Source organism: Cryptomeria japonica, chromosome 7 (assembly GCF_030272615.1).
Source record: "Cryptomeria japonica chromosome 7, Sugi_1.0, whole genome shotgun sequence".
Lineage (NCBI taxonomy): Eukaryota > Viridiplantae > Streptophyta > Pinopsida > Cupressales > Cupressaceae > Cryptomeria > Cryptomeria japonica.
The window spans coordinates 201,961,608-201,979,555 of NC_081411.1; the positions used below are offsets into that span (position 1 = coordinate 201,961,608).

General features: G+C 39.5%; 1 protein-coding gene across 2 annotated transcripts in view; it reads left to right on the plus strand.

Moving 5' to 3' along the window:
* The first annotated feature begins 544 nt into the window (after positions 1-544).
* The window catches only part of LOC131857139 ((6-4)DNA photolyase-like), a 144,161-nt gene continuing 126,757 nt past the window's right edge, over positions 545-17,948 (plus strand). Inside the window, exon 1 of one of the 2 annotated variants that reach the window (XM_059209278.1) lies at positions 545-1,253. In XM_059209278.1, coding sequence (XP_059065261.1) covers positions 861-1,253 — 393 coding nt within the window. In that variant the 5' untranslated portion in view covers positions 545-860. The remainder of the gene's footprint in view (positions 1,254-17,948) is intronic. The other variant, XM_059209277.1, reaches the window with a different exon arrangement.

The following is a 17,948-nucleotide window of genomic DNA, read 5'->3' on the forward strand; positions in this document are numbered from 1 at the left end:
TGATGATGATAATTATTCCCGCTTTCCCCTTCCATTTCAAGTATTCATGTTCGTTGTCTGGAGGAGTGTTCGAGCTCATGGTATTTGATACAATACTGTTTTTACAAAGGTTTTTTGATACTTTCTTTTTTGGCAGGAAGATTTTTGGCTCATGGGATTTTGCAAGGGCTTTGGAAAATTTTGTCTTCTTCCATTGAAAGAAAATGTGGAGTCTACATTTGAAAATTATATGGGTTCTATGTAAAACTGATATTATATGTGTTGTGACCGCATTTTGTATGTGGTTTTGCACGGGGTGTATAAAACGATCTGCTAGATACTATAGGTTTATTCTATGAGCTGTGACCGGGGGTTTTCTTTTCAAGGTTCTTTCCTCTGGTATGATCTTTGAATCCTGTGTTAAAAAAAAAAAAGAAAAATATTAATAAAAAAGTTTAATGAAATAATCCACTTTTATTTAAAAAAAACAAAAAAAACCCAAAAACAAGTACATTACAAAATTTTGATTTTGAAAATTCTCTAGTTCCGTTTGATTTTTTCAACGATCACATCTATGCTGACATGTTTTCATCAAAATAATTCTCTAGTTCCGTTTGCTTTTTTCAACGATCACATACCCATGTTATTTACTCCCTCGATCACAACTTGGAGTTCATTTATGGCTTTCATCCTCTTCCTGGTTCTCCACAGCCCACGTACCACAAATATCCACACCACAAATGGTGACAAATGCAATTCAGTTACTCTTCACACGCATTTACCCAGGGAAAACCTATTGTGGTGCCATCATTCTATTGTCCTCTGTCTTCCCACATTTTGATCCTCCCTAGAAAAGACTTACGCTATTGTAAGTTGGGCGCATGCTCAACCCCGCAGTGCTCAGACCCACAATAGCATACAAGCTTCCTTGGCTCCTTCATACCTGTGGGCATTCCACTTTTGCTAAACAGAGACCAATGGAAGGTAATTCTTTGATATGGTTTAGAAAGGGGCTGAGAATCCATGACAATCCTGCTCTGGAATATGCATGCCAGAATGCTAAAAATGTATACCCTGTGTTTGTTTTGGATCCATGGTTTTTGGAACCCGACCCCAGTGCTCCTTCTCTTGGGTCTACTCGCGTGGGTATCAATAGAATTCGATTTTTATTAGAGTGCCTTGATGATTTAGATGGTAATCTCAAAAGAAGAGGATCTCGTCTGCTGCTGTTTGAGGGAAACCCAACTGATGTCATTCCACAGCTTTTGGAACAAGTAAGTTTACATGGTGATCAACTTTTGAAGTTCAAATCAGCAATGCGGAAATGCATTTTGTTTTGAGTGATGTCATTATTTATTTTCCAGTTTATATTACTTTACACCGAAGATTATTGTTCTCAATTCTCCATGTTTTAAATTTTATATATAAATAGTTTCTTGGTACTTTTCTGTGCTTCAGAGTTCTATTTGCTTTTTAGCTGTGCAATTTATAGTTGAGGTTATGGACAGCCTTTTAAGGTTTTTGGGTTAGCTTAAACCAAACTTCTATGATTTCTAAAAATTTATCACTATCAAATATATCTTCTGATTATTGCACCATAATCTGGCATCATGTCCGCTAGAGTTTTAGGCTTTCCTGTTGTGGCGAGAGGGATATAAACACGAGTGATGCTCTTTTGAAGTCCCTATCACCGATAGTCACAACTTTTTGGATAAAAGGACTTAACTCATAATGGTTTCTTTGCTTCCGAATTTTGTCACAAGGTGAAGAGTTAAAGTACTTTTCACAGTTTCAGATATCAGGATCTCAAGAACATGGGTACAGATAGTGTTCATTTTGAACATATCATCGCTTGATCACATGCGTGCTGCAGTCTACCTGGAAAACAAGTTTTTATTATTGTTAAGAAATTTTGTCTGGTCTGAGAATGGTAGTTTTAAGAGTTGAAGGTCCATAGAGTCACTACTTGTAGACACATCACATCATCTACTGTGAAGCCACTTAAGTCTCATTTAAAAATTCCCGCCCAGCAAGCACTATGTGAGGTGAACAGTCAGTGCCTAATTTTTGCAGGGTAATGTAAGCTCTACTTTTGGGAAGAGAACCATTTCATCTGGTAACTGGGGTAAATTGGAAATATATAGCCACACAGATCGTATTGAATTTGCATTCAGCGTACTCAGTTGACAATATTGGATTTAAAACAAAAAGTACGAGAATGAAGGCCTTTCAGCCTATTCAACAGGTTCAGGGGTATGGAAGTACCACCGTTACGTTACCTCAGCCCTGATTAACCCAGAATGGATCTTTTGGCTGCTTGGCCTACTTTTATGTAACGTATCATCCCCTCCACAACAGGATGTCTGATTGTTTGAAGTTCTATAGATCCTATTTATTCTATCTCATGCAGATTTAAGAATATATAGCAGATTGAATACTAATTTAGAAATATACGTTTACAGACTTAATACTGTTTAGAAATGCAGTCTTAATACTGATTGAAATGCAGACGTAATGCTGGTTAGAAACGCAGACTCAATGCTGATTACAAATGCAGATTTAATACTGATTGGAATCGTAGATTTAAAGAGTGTCATTCTAAGATACATACAAGTATTATTTACATATAAAGCATATTGGTCCTTAGTACACAACATACCACCAAAATAATAAAATACTCAGATCGCTAAATGGATGATATCTATGTTTCAGACTTAAGGCACGGAATGTCTTCTATCTCTTTTCCAGATACTTCCATCTATATCCCTCTGCATTGTTGGATATTGTCCTTAATATCTTCCCATCGGTGGTGTCTCCTCCAAATGGAACCTGTTTGTAAAGCATGTGCTACTTGGTCATCGTATTTCTTTTCATAGCTAATGTGTCCCTTCAAGATGTTGTTAGTCGTGCTAACTAATGGTAATCTGCTGTCTTGAATTAAAGAGTGGAATCACACATCATTGGGGAAAGAAATCGCATATCTTAGGGAGTGATCAACTAACCAATATCAGATATCATTCTATAGTTCTGTCCTTGAAGTAGTCGATAGTAATCATGCTCACTGATTGATGAAATTTTTATTCATGGTGCTGGGTAAGAGCAGACAATGGATTCGCTGTAGGGGGCATGTCAGAATTCCATGTGAAGATCAGTAAGAGGCTTCTTGCCTTGAAGGTTAGCAAGGGGGACTTACTATGCTTTTTATATTCAGCATGTTGTGTCTAATAGTCAAGACACAATGCAATTTCCATGCGGGGTCCTCATCCAGCCCCAAGCGTCTCTAGTTTAAAAGGGGTGAAAGTGCAGTTTCAAAATTTCCTTGTCCATCTTTCCTTTGTTGTGGGTGGGTGTACATTCGTTGTAGCACTAGTTGTGGGTGTCTTACATCCTTTTTGGCACCTTCCTTTTATGGAAATTGTTTGTAAATGGTTTAAGAGAGGTCGCTCTTTAAATAAAGCTCACCCTCTCCATCATTAACAATATGCTTGGATTCGCCAGATTCTATTAAGGCCAAATAGTTGTCCTTCATCACAAGATACTTCTCTGTGGCCAAAATCGTAGCAATTAACGTTTGCTTCCTCGGCTCTGTCGATCTCCTTATCCCCACTAATCACATTCTTTGGATTTGCTGTTCCCTTGTTAGAACTAGCATGACCATTGTATGTATGTGCACTTCCCTCACGAGGACAAGATACTTTATGTTTGATTGATAGTGCTTCATCAAGAAAGAGTTCCATCTAAACATAAGGATCATCATCTAATATTTGGCCGGCTAGATTGAAAACAAATTTTGTCTACTACAGAGGATTTTGTCCTCATATTTTGCTAGGGGGTCCATTTATCCTCTATTAGCAAACTCTTCACAAGCGCTACATTTAAATTTTCCACAATGGAGAAAATCAAGCATAGCTACTTTACAAACAATGGCCTATCTAAGGAGTCTCACCTGTCATTCCTCATTAATTCCTGGTGGCTGCCATTAGTTGATGCCTCACTCCTTTGTGCCAAATAGCAGTTGCCATCCTTGCATACAAAGGTCCACAATAAAAGAGAGCCTTATAATATTTTTGGTGAATGATATAATCTCCTTTCTTTTCTTTATAAATGGGAAAGCTATGCTATCATTTTGTTGTATAGGTGAGGAAATTATCAATTTTTAGAGTTTCTTGATACTGGCTTTTCCTTAAGCAGTAAGTTCTCCAATTGTAGCTATTCATTTGTTGAGGTGCATGAGACACTTGAAAAAGCCTTCAAATCTGCTCTTATGTTAGCTAGTATGCCTGCAGGTTTGTTTGCTTCCCAAAAGCTATGTAGGAAGGAGTTAGTGTTCAAGGAATGGGCTACCCTTTGTGTCTCCTAAAGAATATAATTTGATTCCAGTTGACAGTTTATTCTTTGATCATTGCCTTGATCATCAGTAAATAATCACCTTCAAAAATAATGCTTGAGATATTGTGAAAATGTTCTAGCTTAGACCTTTAATAAGCGCTAAAGCTTCTACTTGATCATTAGAGCACAAGTCTACATGCAGTGCCGGGAACATAAAAATTTACCCTCTTTGCTAGTGACTTGACTTCTAATCCCATCTTTACTGGGATTCCCTCTAATGGCACCATAGAAATTGATTTACAATAACCCCTTAGAGGAGCAGATCATTGAGAGTTTCTCTTCCTATCCAAGGTTTTGTGTTTCCCTTTAATGGGAGATGATCGTATTGAAACATTATTTATAATTTTATACCACATTTTTAGGACATTTCAAATTTATCCTTGATTGATTTGCATGGTCAATACTGGGAGTTTATAATTATTGTCCTTAATACTGATAGAACAATGTTATAAGTGGTTAGATGCAAGGAATAAAATCAAATGTAGTCCATGTAATGTGCTCTGTGGTATAGCTTTTTTGGCTTTACTGCTGTCCTTAGTAAATACTATCAAGTCCTACCAAAAAATTTACCTCATGCAGAGCAAACCATCTTGGTCTGTTGTTACAGTTGCAATAGCATGTGGAAGATCTATCTTTATTAATGGTCTGTTGTTACAGTTGCAATAGCATGTGGAAGATCTATCTTTATTAATGGTTGTATTTTGCAAGGAAAACTTTCATTGAAAAATTCATAAATTCAAGCAAACGATTGCACAGTTAAATAATAAGACAGATAAACATGTATGCATTCCTCCATGCCCATAAGTGCAACAAAGACATGAGATTCTACAGAGCTTCAGTTCCTAGAAACTCTTCAAATTACTTTCAAAGGGATTGAAATTATTCCTCATTTGCCATTTGGTAACAATAATCACCCAAATTCTTCCTCCTCTCTGTGTTTTGTGCAGTGTAATGTCCCCAACTCAAATCAAAATGATTAGCAGCAGATTGGTTATCCTTTACTTGGATTACCCAAGAGGAAAAAGGAGGAAGAGCATCATTGGGTAAGATATGGAGCCTTTGGCTTGCTCGAAATTCTATTCTTCCGTTGTGTACATGTCTTTTAATGCAACTTAAGAGAACTTGAGTTATTTTAAGTCATGGGCATGCCTTTTTAGGCAACTAAAGTGACTTTAAGCCAAAGGACTTAAGTTGTCCCCTTTTCATGTACTTAAAGCGACTTTTTTAAAACATGTGACAAATTGCCAAAAAGGGGCGTACATCTGTTAGGAGCTGATAAGAGCATATTTTAGGGTTTTATTTTGGGCCATTGGATGAAGAGGTGGAATTTCAAAGGTGGAGATTGATTCATCTTTTTAGGAGTTGTTATATAACTCCCTAGGGCTCATTTTGAGCTCATTATGTGATGAAGATTTTTGTTTATTGCTGCTGCATCTTGGCTTGAGGATTGAAATCCTTAAGTATCCCTTATTTTGGTGAGACATTTGGGCTCTCCATAGTTAGAAGAGTGTGTTTCGGTGGAAGAACTTTGGATTGTGAAACCCTAGCGCATTATTATTTCTGGGCTATAAGCATTCATTAGGTTTGGAGACTGTTGATGTGTTATTTAGGAAATCTCTAACACAAAATAAAATACTAAGGCTGTAAGCATTCATTAGGTTTGGAGACTGTTGATGCGTTATTTAGGAAATCTCTAACACAGAATAAAATACTAAGTATTCTATACTCTCTTGAACAAAGAAACCTCATATGCTAAATAATTTGATCAAATGAGACAACTCCAAGGTTTACAATGCGAACAATTGACTTTAAGTTGTGGATAGACTTAGTGATGTATGATGTGATATTGCTGGAATCACAAAGGGACCTACATTTATGAACACTACTGGAGTGTGGAATCTATGCTAACTCACTTGGAAAATAAAAGATAAAAAAGATAAAGGGTCAGAAAATCTAATCTAATTCTAAGGATAATGACAATAAATGATGATGTTTGATAGACAGATTGCAGAAAATTTGAATTCTAGGATTTGGAAATCAACTTAGATCTTCAATCTGGATTAGGAAGATTGTTCCAAGTTTAAGAACAAATCAAGAATTATTTAAGGATTTGAAATAATATCATAAAAAATTGAATCCATGAAATCTCAAAAACAATCTTCCATCTCACAAAAGCTTTGCATTCTTAATTGAAATCTATAAATCAGGAATTCCATGACAAGAATCTCATTATACATCATAAACTAGGGAATCCCAAAAAATTTCCAACCACGAATCCTGAATTCCACTCTCAAATGAGGATTTTGACTTGGATTTCCAAAATTCGAAACAGTACTTAGCATTTTTCACAATTCACCCGACCTGACCATACATATTTGACTCAAGACTCTCCCTATCCTAGACTGACAAGACATATCCCTCTCATAAGCAAAAGGCTAAAACTGTCGCCAAGCTATGACAACTAAACAAAAGCACTAAGATAACCAGTGAAAAACACGCGTCCCCATTTGCAATGAGGCGATTTGTGAAAACGTCACAACAGAGACCAGTTTGGAGGAGAATCTCAGTGCTGAAGATTTAGATCTGGAATCATCTACAGCTGCAAACCATCAATTTCTGAGCACTTTGTAGACAGCTACTGAGGAGCACATAAAACAGACCTAGCATTGACAATTCTGGGAGCCTAGAGCCACTTTGAGGGTCAGCTAGGGTTTGGAAATCATTCTGATCCAGTCTGAGTTATTTTTGGCATTAAAATCTGTATATTTATCTCTTCTTTTTTCTCAGAAGTTTAAGGAAAAACATTGTATTTCAGTTTTGAAAATTCTGGGCAGTAATGAGGGTTTTTGTTGTATTTTTTTAAGCTCAGAAATAATCTGATATCGATATCTTTTAGCTGCAGAAATCAGATCTGAAATCTGATTAGAATTCTGGGTTTGAAATGAACATATTTATATGCAGTTAATTTCCAGATTTTGTGCCCTAGTTTGCAGAATTTTTTTTGTTTTCTCTTAGCACCCCTATTTTGGGATATCACATTCAGTCTGCAACAAAGGGTTTTTCTAACTCTCAGACAGTTAACTATGCAAAAAAGCTTAAGTTTCTTTCTGCAACCTCTAGCCACTATATCGCCTTCAAATGGATCATTTAATTGGGTGATTGCAACTTTAGAGTTGGAGTTCAATAGTAAAACGCTCATTGTTAACAAAACTCTGCAGCTCTCTCTATCTCGTCTTTACTTGCCTGACAAATATTACTATGCTCCAATCTTGGCCTGTGTTGAATTTAGTTGCTCAAGATGGCCCTTGTTATCAGAAAGATCAATAAAGGGTTAGAAGTTGGAACAATTCTATTCAATGTCATTTGACAGTAATACACCTGTCAGTCATATGCAAGGTTTTTCTTCCAGACTCTGCAGGACATACTACAAATTGTGACATTCTGCTAAAATCTGCAGGTAAGCACCAAGTATCTGAAAAGTACAATATTTATACATTAAATTTAATCCCTTTGGATGTTTTATATAACTCAACAGTTGTGAACCTGTAGAGCAATTGACCTCATGGGTCTAGTTAAAATCTTTTCGTCCCAAAACTTTGACCAACATCTGACTTATCCAAATTCAATTGTATGCTTTCAAAACAACTTGGCACTATTCACTGAATTTTCAAAATGCAATGGATTATCTCACAAAAGTATTTTTCATTTGATTGAGAAGTGTCCATATGGAAGATCTCTCTCTTCTCATTTTTTCAGTACTGGCAAGCGTTGACTGCTCAATATGTTTAATGTGTCTTCAGCCCTTGCACCAAAATGAGAGTTTACCTTCAGTTACTCCTTGAAGATTTTAGGAATTGGACCTCTTTATCTCTGGACTCAAGGATACACGTGTACATGAGGAGTGCTTGCTGAAAGTAACAGAAACCAACAGCATTGTCACTAAGTGTCTAAGGGCTAGATTGAAAGGCTAGCACACCATGCGAGCATATTTCTCTGTAGTTACAGCATGAATTACATAGGTTTAAAAGATAACATAAATCGGGATGAGAGTACTTGGTGTATTTGCAGTTATAACAGAATTTCCAGAAACCTCTTCCTGCAACTAAAGGTTTGAAGTCACCATTGCTGCTTCACAAGTCAAAGTGCAAACATTTGCACTTTTACAGGTTTTTGGAGTCTAGAATTTGAATGTTTTTAGGGAATAAAAAGATTTCTTTAAGATGCCTCAGACAAAGTGACTTCTGTAATTCCTAAATTAATGTTTTTGAATTACTTGAAATTTGCAATTTTGGCATACACATTGAGGAGAGAAGAGAACCGAGGATCGGTAGTGGAATGAAGTTTGTTTTGTGTTTATAGCAATAAAGTCTCGTAGAGCAGGTCAGCTTCTTAATTGCTGCATTTGAAAATTTCCTAAGAATTTATGTATGATAGTTTGCTTCTTTGTGGCAGTGAACGGATGAATGAAAATATCTAACCTTATTAGCTTGAATCTAACCTGCAGCACATAAGGTTAGATCTAAAATTTAATGGGGCAGAGTAAGGATAAATGGAGGAGGATACTTTATGGGTAGCTGTTAATAATATGCACTCCCCAGGCCTAAATTCCTGCTCTGGATGTTCTGGGCACGGGATATCCCTCTCCCCACTCCCCCTGCCCTCTTCCCCACTCCCCCTACTTTATTAAATGAAACTTGGACACCCACTAAAATGGAGATGTCCTATATTTTTTTCCTAAAATTGGGGGCACCTTTGGTCGCAGTGAGTTAGGTGTCTCCCCATGCCTGCACCTTCAAACAGCAACAGAAATGTGGAAAGCTTTCCATGAAATTTTTCAGACTAAGATCAAGCTTTCTCATGGGGAGCATAGGGCAGAGTGAGGAACCTTTTGATGTGTTTTTATGCAGTTCATACACAGAATAAAATACCAAGGTATCTTATCCTCTCTTGAACAAAATCTCCTCAAATGCTGAACTAAGTGATCACTTGAGGTGACTCCAAGGTTTCTACTGTCGGGTCTTGATGTGTGGATAATCTCAAGGGTTGATGTGATTGCTAGAACTTAGATAATCTGATATTGTAATCTTGTGATGCTTTTCTCCTAACTTGAACGCAAATAAAAAAAAGGATAAAAAGGAGGGAAGGTTTAGAGAGACTAATCTATTCCTAGAACGTAAGAGACTATGAATGACTTAGTGAAATTCTACTAGACTTTGCTTTGCTATGCAAAGAGCAACTCTACAAAGCTAGTGCGATTTCCTAAGGCAAACAAATGATGCTCAAATTACCACCAACAACATAGACACCATCAATGTAATGCATATCAATGAGTGAGTAGCAATTGAAGTTAAGCTCATATAAAGATTTCAGTTGACCATGCAAAGTATTTAGCAATCAGCAAAATACCAGTAGTATGAACATACGAATTTCACCATTAATCATCCACAATAACTTCCATCTATATAATCAACATCAAAACAAATGAGAAGTAGAGACCATGCAAAATGTTGAATCAACACATGAAATTCACCATATCTTCAATGAAATAATATGTTTCTTGCACCAAAGTCTTGGCAACAATCTCCTTTTCTCCTACTATATTTATTTGCTATCTCCCTACTAACTATTAACCTTTACAAATGAGGAGAGCAAGCCTTTTATAGTGCTCTTAATACAAATGAATGGCCAGGATCAAATCCAAATCAATGGCCGAGATTGAAAGATAGAAACCCTAATTAGGGTTTGTTACACCAATTACATAACATTTAATGCTTGACCAATGATAAAATTACATTTTAGGACACATGTCCAACATTAAATTCTAACTAATAGGAATTAAGGTTAGGTGAGATAAATAATATTTGATGAAGTGGCACGTGTCACTTGCTCCACTCTTGGATGTATCAGGTTCAATGTATCTGGACGTGTTGATGAATGAAGGTGAGTTGTCACCGCCTCAGCTACTTGCATGCCTTGTAACTCATCACAAGTGTGTGGTTGACTGCTCTTGACCTTGATCATTGTATTGAGGATTGATTTCCCATGCTCACTGATGAAATTTTCCTCCCAAGTTCATCATCCTTGTAGTAGTTGCAATGCTTGATGTCATGATGTAAGGCGACCCCCATGTACTGCTACATAATGCTTAGAAGCCCTGGCCCTAATCATGATTTGCCTTGACTTTCATCCCTGATGTTGCAACTTCCTCCTCCATGCCTTCTAGCCTTGCTGAAGTGTTGTGGAGAGCTTTCCTTTGTTGCAATGTTTCCTTGAAATTCTTGCAGCCTGCTCCTTCACCCTCTTCTATAGTCGCCTATAAAACAAACAATGATAGCATCAAACACATGATATGGACAGGTTCGACCAACCTGTAATCTAATATGCATTCTAAATGATGGTAAAATGGTGACTTGATCTCTGATTTCCACGTCTGATTCTGTAATGTTTTAAGGTCCGAAGCCTGATTTGAGTTTCTGATTTTTTTATGTTTTATGTCTGATCTGCCTTGGGCGTGGATTTTGGAGGGTCGTTTGAGTCCATGAATAGTCATCATCATTCAAGCTTGTAAACTTCAAGACTTAGTCAATTGATTCACCCTCATCATGTTGTTGATCTTCATTCTCCAAATCAAGGATAAAGTGAGTGCATTGTTTCTCTTTCATTTCATGGCTCAATCTTGCCATTTTCATGCTTGAGTTGTGGATTTTAGCACCTCATGGACGTGCTTAAGTCTTGGGTTGATCTTCATCACTCACCTTCATCATGTTGATTTATCCATCCAATTCACTTCAAGGCATATTTGTTATCACTCATCAGGACATTGGGACCTTGCAACTTACCTTCATCACTGCTTCCCATGATCCCTAAATTGTGGATTTCCTTAGGTCGTGGATTTCCATAGGTCAGAGATTTCCATGAGTCGTGGATTTTGGTGACAAGGACAAATTGATTGACCTCTACTTCAAGTTGATTGCTTCATTGTTTGTCTAAGTTGATCATTTCAATGCCTTTGCTTGCAAACTTGGAGGATTCTAAGGCTAAATTCAATTAAGTGCAACCTTTGCTCACCATCACCTCAAGGTCACCAAGTTGTGGATTCTACCTAGGCGTGGATTTTGCTTGGATGTGGATTTCTGGAGGTGGTGGACAAACTCACTGTCACCTCTTAAGTTCAATGTTTTCACCAAGTGGGAGATAACATCGTTGTGAGGTTGACTTTGTGTTGCAGTGCTTCTCATAATCATTCTAAGTATTGAATCATCTTCATCAAGCACTTCACCCTATGGTCATGGATTCATGGACAAACTTGATCACATCTCTCCAACTCATCGATTTTGCCAAGTGAAGGATAACATTGCTGCAAGGGTTACTTGATGTTAACTTTCCTTGTCATAGCCACTCTAAGCATTAAGTCACTCAAATTATATGCCTCCCTTATTCCTTGAAAGATTGATCACCTCCTCTTAGGCATCAAGCCACTGAATTTGTGGATTTATGAAGATCATGGATAGATTGATCAGCCCACCTCTCACTTGTCTTGAGCATTGAGCCTTTCAAGACATCGATTTGAGCAAGTTGTGGACAAATTGTTTCACCTCACCTCAAGGTCGGGGATTCCACCAATTTGTGGATTTCATGAGGTCGTGGATTTGAGCAAGTTGTGGATTCCACCACTTCATGGAATTTTCAGTTTCATCCATGCTTATCTTTTTCTTGAAATCCACCTCTAGGACTACTTCACATTCCTTGATTGATTGCTCCACTTAAGCTCTATGTGATCATGACTTCATTGAGTTCATTCCTCGACATCCTTGCAACATTGACGCCGTTGACAACTTTCCTAACTTGATAACAACATTTTGCACTTCTCCACTACCTCATCTCTAAATTTCAATTCCGTTGCTCCACCATGTACTCCAAACATGAAACATGACTCCCTGACTTGACCACCTTTTGACAATCAAGGCACTGCATCCTCTCACAAGCAAAAGGTTAATGACTAAAGAAACTACTGCCAAGCTAAGCAACCTAAGCAAAAGAACTAACTGTTTAGTCCTTGATGTAAGGTTGGTAAAACTCACAGATAACACATTGTTTTCCACACGTACCAGTTATTCATGTAACAAAACATTCATAAATCATAGCATAAGTAATAATGATAAACAACTAGACAGGAAGAGTTATATCTTTATTGAATTATCCAGAATATATCCATACATGATCTCCCCTGCTGAGGTTTCATCCAAACCATATATAGACTCGATGGTTGGCCAAGTTGCCAACCGTCACCAACTCCCAACTACCCGACGGGAACCTCTTGGCGACTCAACATAAACATAAACACAAACATAAACACAATTATAACTATCATCCCTACTAACATGTGTTATTGACCCCTAACATTAGCCCCCCCCAAAAAGTAGTCGTCTTCCAGACGACTAAGACAATAGGAGCTGAAATACAAAACACAAACTAGGATTGAGAAGAGGGAGGAGGCGTCCCTGTGGTGTTTGAAGAAGGAGGTTGTTGCCCGGTGTGAAGTCTTAGGTTCTTCTCTGCCAGCAGCTGCCGTTCCCGTGCTTTCTTTACCATGTGGGCAGCTTCCAACAGTTTCTTATCTTTTTGCTCCATCTGTGAGGTGAGCTCTGCCACCTTGGCTGCCAGTACTTGTACCTCCTTTTGCATACTGCAACGGGCCTCATAGGTAGTCACCTTCATTTCTAACTCATTCCGTAGGTTCTTTTCTATTGCAGCTAGCTGTGCATGCTTCTCCCCTTCCTTCTCCAGTTTTGTTATATACAGCCGCCGGGCCTCCTGCTCTATGTGGTGTCGTTGCATCCGCAAGTACACATCCCGGAAGGCCCCCTCCATGTTGCGGAAGGTGGTGCCCAAAGTGCCCCTGCCTCCCACTAGGCGCCTGTGAATCCATTCTTGAAACATCTCTGGCGTGCTATTGTCCAACCACCCTTGCTGCTCGAAGTGGCATGCAAACTCATCTGCACACCCCGAAGTCATGAAGTGCACAGTTGCGTAGCGTCGACGGAGTTGCTGACCTTCATCTGCGCAGTCAACTGTGCCATTCCTCGTGCAACATTAGAGAGCCCCTGTAGCTCTCCAAGGAACCGCTGGAGTGAGCCTGCTGGATCACTTGGATCTGGTGGAGTTAGATGAAGCCCTACCAGTGATCCTTCTGGCCCACTTTCCCCATCATAGCTGCTCTTTTGGTCTTGCCCGCCACTTCCTGGTACCTGATGCTCTCGGTCAACAGACATCCCCACGTCCTGGTCTGTGCTAGTAATAGTCCTGTTCAATGTCTGGTGCGTCGCAATGGCCATGCTGTGCGGTGCTGTGGAGGGGGGGAGGTGCGGTGTGAGTGCAAACTGCCCTAGCCATCCATCTAGTGAAGCATCTATATATTCATCCGTCAGAGTCTCTAGTGTTGCCAACGCCTCCAAGCCATCCCTAGTCATCGGTACATTCCCTGCCTCCTCCTTCCCTGTTGGAACCGTACTAGCACCCGGTGTGCGGGTACCTGTTGGTGCCATACCAGTACATGCTGATGTCGTACCAGTACATGCTGGTACCATACAAATGTCTGCTATAACAGAACCTGGATCTGCCGTACCGATTCTCTGTTCGGCCATTGTGTCTTTTCCTGGTACTGCCTCTCCTACCATTGTCTGGTCTACCGTACTGGTACCCTATGTGGCTTTTGACCCAAGTACACCCAAGCTGATTTGTGGTAGTGATACCCGCCGCTGCACTGGTGGTTCCCCTTCATTGATTTTTCGGAACAACACCCCTACTGGTCGTATGTCCCCCATAGGGTTGGCCACCGTAAGTGCTTCCTGCGGTACCAAGTGTGTCGAAGATAATTTTGGAGGTGTGAACTTTACCCTCGTACTCTTCCATTGTGCCCGTAACCCTCCGTGCTGATCCTCCTCTTCCTCCTGCTGCTACTGCTGCGACTCTGCTTCCCCTTCATCCTCTGTAGTTGTGTGTGGTGCCATATGAAACCCCTCATCACCACTTTCCTGCTCCTTGGTCTCTTTTGCCTCCTCAAAATCCTCTGCGCTACTGGCATCTTCGACCTCTACGGACGTGCCCAACTTCCTTCTCCTTTTGGTTGGCTGCGCGGTGTCACCTAGTGTGTCCAGGTGAGTATAGTAGTACATGGTAGGTTTATTCGGTTCCACCCGTCTGCGCGGTTCGAAGGTTCCCCACATTTCTGGTGGTACTTGCAGGCGTACGGCGTCCAGGAATAGGCTGATGGCACATGTAGAATGTCTTGTGTTCCAGTTTGAGAAAATCATGGATTCTTCCCACCACAAGTTGCCCCCAGTTGTACACTTTCTCACACTTAATACTGTTCATTAACCCTATCATCCAAACAGCTATGTCAGATGTGCGACTGGCTCTTGTAAGGCGACTTTTTACCAGGTCCATTAGCATTCTCCATTCTCCTGGTGCGATAAACGCACGCTTCACCTCCCTGCCGTCAGACCAGGCACTATTCCACTGTTCCTTTGTGAGGTCGTCCCTACATACTAAATCCATCAACCATTTCTTTTTTTCCTTGGTGAGCTTTTTGGTTGGTTTGGCCGTAGATGCCCCCTTCTCGGGTATACCAATTACCCTCCTGAAGTCCTCTGGTTTGAAAGAAACTCGCATCGTGCATCCCTGAAACTGAATGATGGAGGCTCGTTCTTGCAGGTTGTATCTGGACACCATAGTCTGCAGTATTGGCTCAAAATCCTTGATGCTGAATGTGGGCATTTGGATGGCATGGTCTACCTGAGCCTTCCTGAGGGAATCCTTTATCACATGGTCCGGAGGAGTTTCTTCCCACCAGGTACGACATTCGCTACCGGTTACGCTCTCAAATGCTACATTCTTCGTCATGATTCCTTCTGAATCCTTCTATACCTTTGGCCTGTTTTTGGCTTTCTTGCTGCTGCTGGCTGGCTCTGTGGCAATCATGGCTGCCTTGCAACTGCTTTGCTTTGTTTTCTTGCCTTTACCCCGTCCTTGGTCGTTATTATAACTGTCTGTAAGTGTGACTCGCCAATTGGTACGACCATTAGACCAACTGATATTGCTTTAGCGTACTGATGAGCTTGTATACTTCCTTCCCCTGACCCTCTAGCCGTTTTTATGCACGCTAATTCCAACTCTGCACAGATGATACAAGATGCCTCTTGTAGCGCTGCCTGCTGTGTATGGACTACTGTACGTGTTATCCTGTAGCTTTCTTCTGAAACTGTACGGAAGTCTACTGTACGTGTTATCCTGTCCGTTCCGTACGACGCACTCCTTCCTGTTCCTTTCGTACCTTTTTTGACCGTACGGTCATTGCACCGTTGATGTTAGTGTTCCGTACGAGATGCGTATGGAATTCTTCCGTACGCCTCCTCCTTTCCGTACGGTGTCTCTTGCTGGTGTGCACTCATGCACCATACGGTTTCGCCTGAAGGTGTAATCGCCCAGGCTGTATGGCTCCACCGTACGGCTTCTCTTGAGATAATAACCTCCGTACGGATCTCCTGTACGCTTTGTCAAAATCGCCGTACGGCTTACTACCGCCTTCGTACGACCTGCTTCGTGATGCCTCTGTTGGCATTCTACACTCTAATGAGAAATGATGGTGTTGTCATTGATGGCAACCTTTTGGCAACCACTTGGCATTCATTTGGTAAAGCCACCGGCAGGCATAGACATCTACATACACCGGCAGACATTTCACTGGCAGTGGCTACAATGCATACCGGCACTCCAGGCGACAGGGAATAAACTTTTGTTTATTGTATTTAATGTAATTATCTTTTGTAAAGCTGACATGGCATATTGTAAAAGACTCATATATATGTATGAGATCTTATAGGTCATTTTGTGTAAGAAGTATGGTAGAAGGATAGCATGAATGAATGATATTTTTGTATAAGGAGATATAAGTTGACAACAAAGCTTTTGGTTATAGAATGAGCTTAAATCGGTACTGAACCTGTCATAGTTGATGCTGATTTGAAGCAGTACATTGTATTGGATTTTCATAATCCATTTTGTAAGTTAGTGAGACTTCTTTCTTGTAAATTGAGCAGTGAGCTCTAGGCAGTTGGCCTTCCTGCATGTGCAGGCCTCTCATTGTAAGTAATATTTTTTCATTGGCCAGTGAGTGAATATTGTGGGTCACAAATCCCACTGAGGTTTTTCCCACACCGGGTTTCCTCGTTAAACATCTTGTGTTATGGTGTGTTTTGTATGCTGTCTTTATTGTTTTCTTTTACTGCATTAATTCTTATTTACCGGTACACTGTTTTGGAATGCAAAATACTTAATAAGGTTAAATATTCTGTTAACCAGTTAGATACTGATTCACCCCCCCCTCTTAGTATCTTTGGGACTATCATTAATCCTAACAATTGGTATCAGAGCCTGGTCCTCTATTTTCAAAAGCCTAACAGCTTGAGGAAGATTCTGATACTGGTACAGATGGAGAACTTAAGAAAGCAATTGGAAGGAGCTCTTGTAGACTATGATTCAAAGAAGTTGAAGAATATCAAACTTGAAGATGATCTAAGGACTGCACAAGAATTCATTCAAGGACTTCAAGAGAATCTTACTATTGCTAGAAATAAAAGAAAATAACTTCATGAGAAGATGCAGAGTGATAATGATGAAAAGGAAACTCTTAATGAACTTGTGAACAAGATGAGACAAGAAAACAATACTATGAGGAATGAAATGCAAGATATGACTATGAGATTTTGTAAAGACATTGAAGACAGGAAGAAGAATGAAGATGACCTGACTAGGAGACTCAATGATGCTGGAAATGAAAATCTAAGACTCAGTCATGAAAATGATATGTTAAAGACAGATCTGATTCATATGCAACATGATAAAAGTGAACTTATGAGACAAATGGGAATTCTGGAAAATGAGTTGGCTATTGCAAATCAACACAAAGAGAAATTCAAGAAAAGTTCAGAGGAACTTGATGATATGCTGAAAAGTCAGAAACCTAATGGAGATACAAATGGACTTGGATTTGAAGTTGGAGAAAGTTCCGGTACTGCAAACAATCATGATCACAATAAACTAGTAAGACAACCTAATGCTTACAAACTTAATGGGAAATGCTTTAACTGTAACAAGTATGGTCATAATAGAACAAATCAGTGTAGATCTAGAAACAATCAGAACATTAATGCACCCATCGGTCAATGTTCCAAATGCAACAAAGTTGGTCATAATTCAGAAAACTGCAGAATGAATGTAAGATGTTATGTTTGTGGAAGATTTGGGCACTTATCTAATTAATGCAGAACACAAACCGGCATAGGATATGGAAAGGCTATTCAGAAGAATAATGTGACTTGTTATGCTTGTAACAAAATTGGACATATTGCAAAATTTTGTAGAAGCAAGACTTCACCGACAAATAATAAAGGACCCAGTTTGAAAGGCAAAGAAAAGGTTGATGAGGTAAAGCAAGAATTTTCAAAACAATGGATTAGAAAGATAGATCAGAATGTTGATGAGACTATTCCTTCACCGGTAGAACAGAGTATTACTCCACC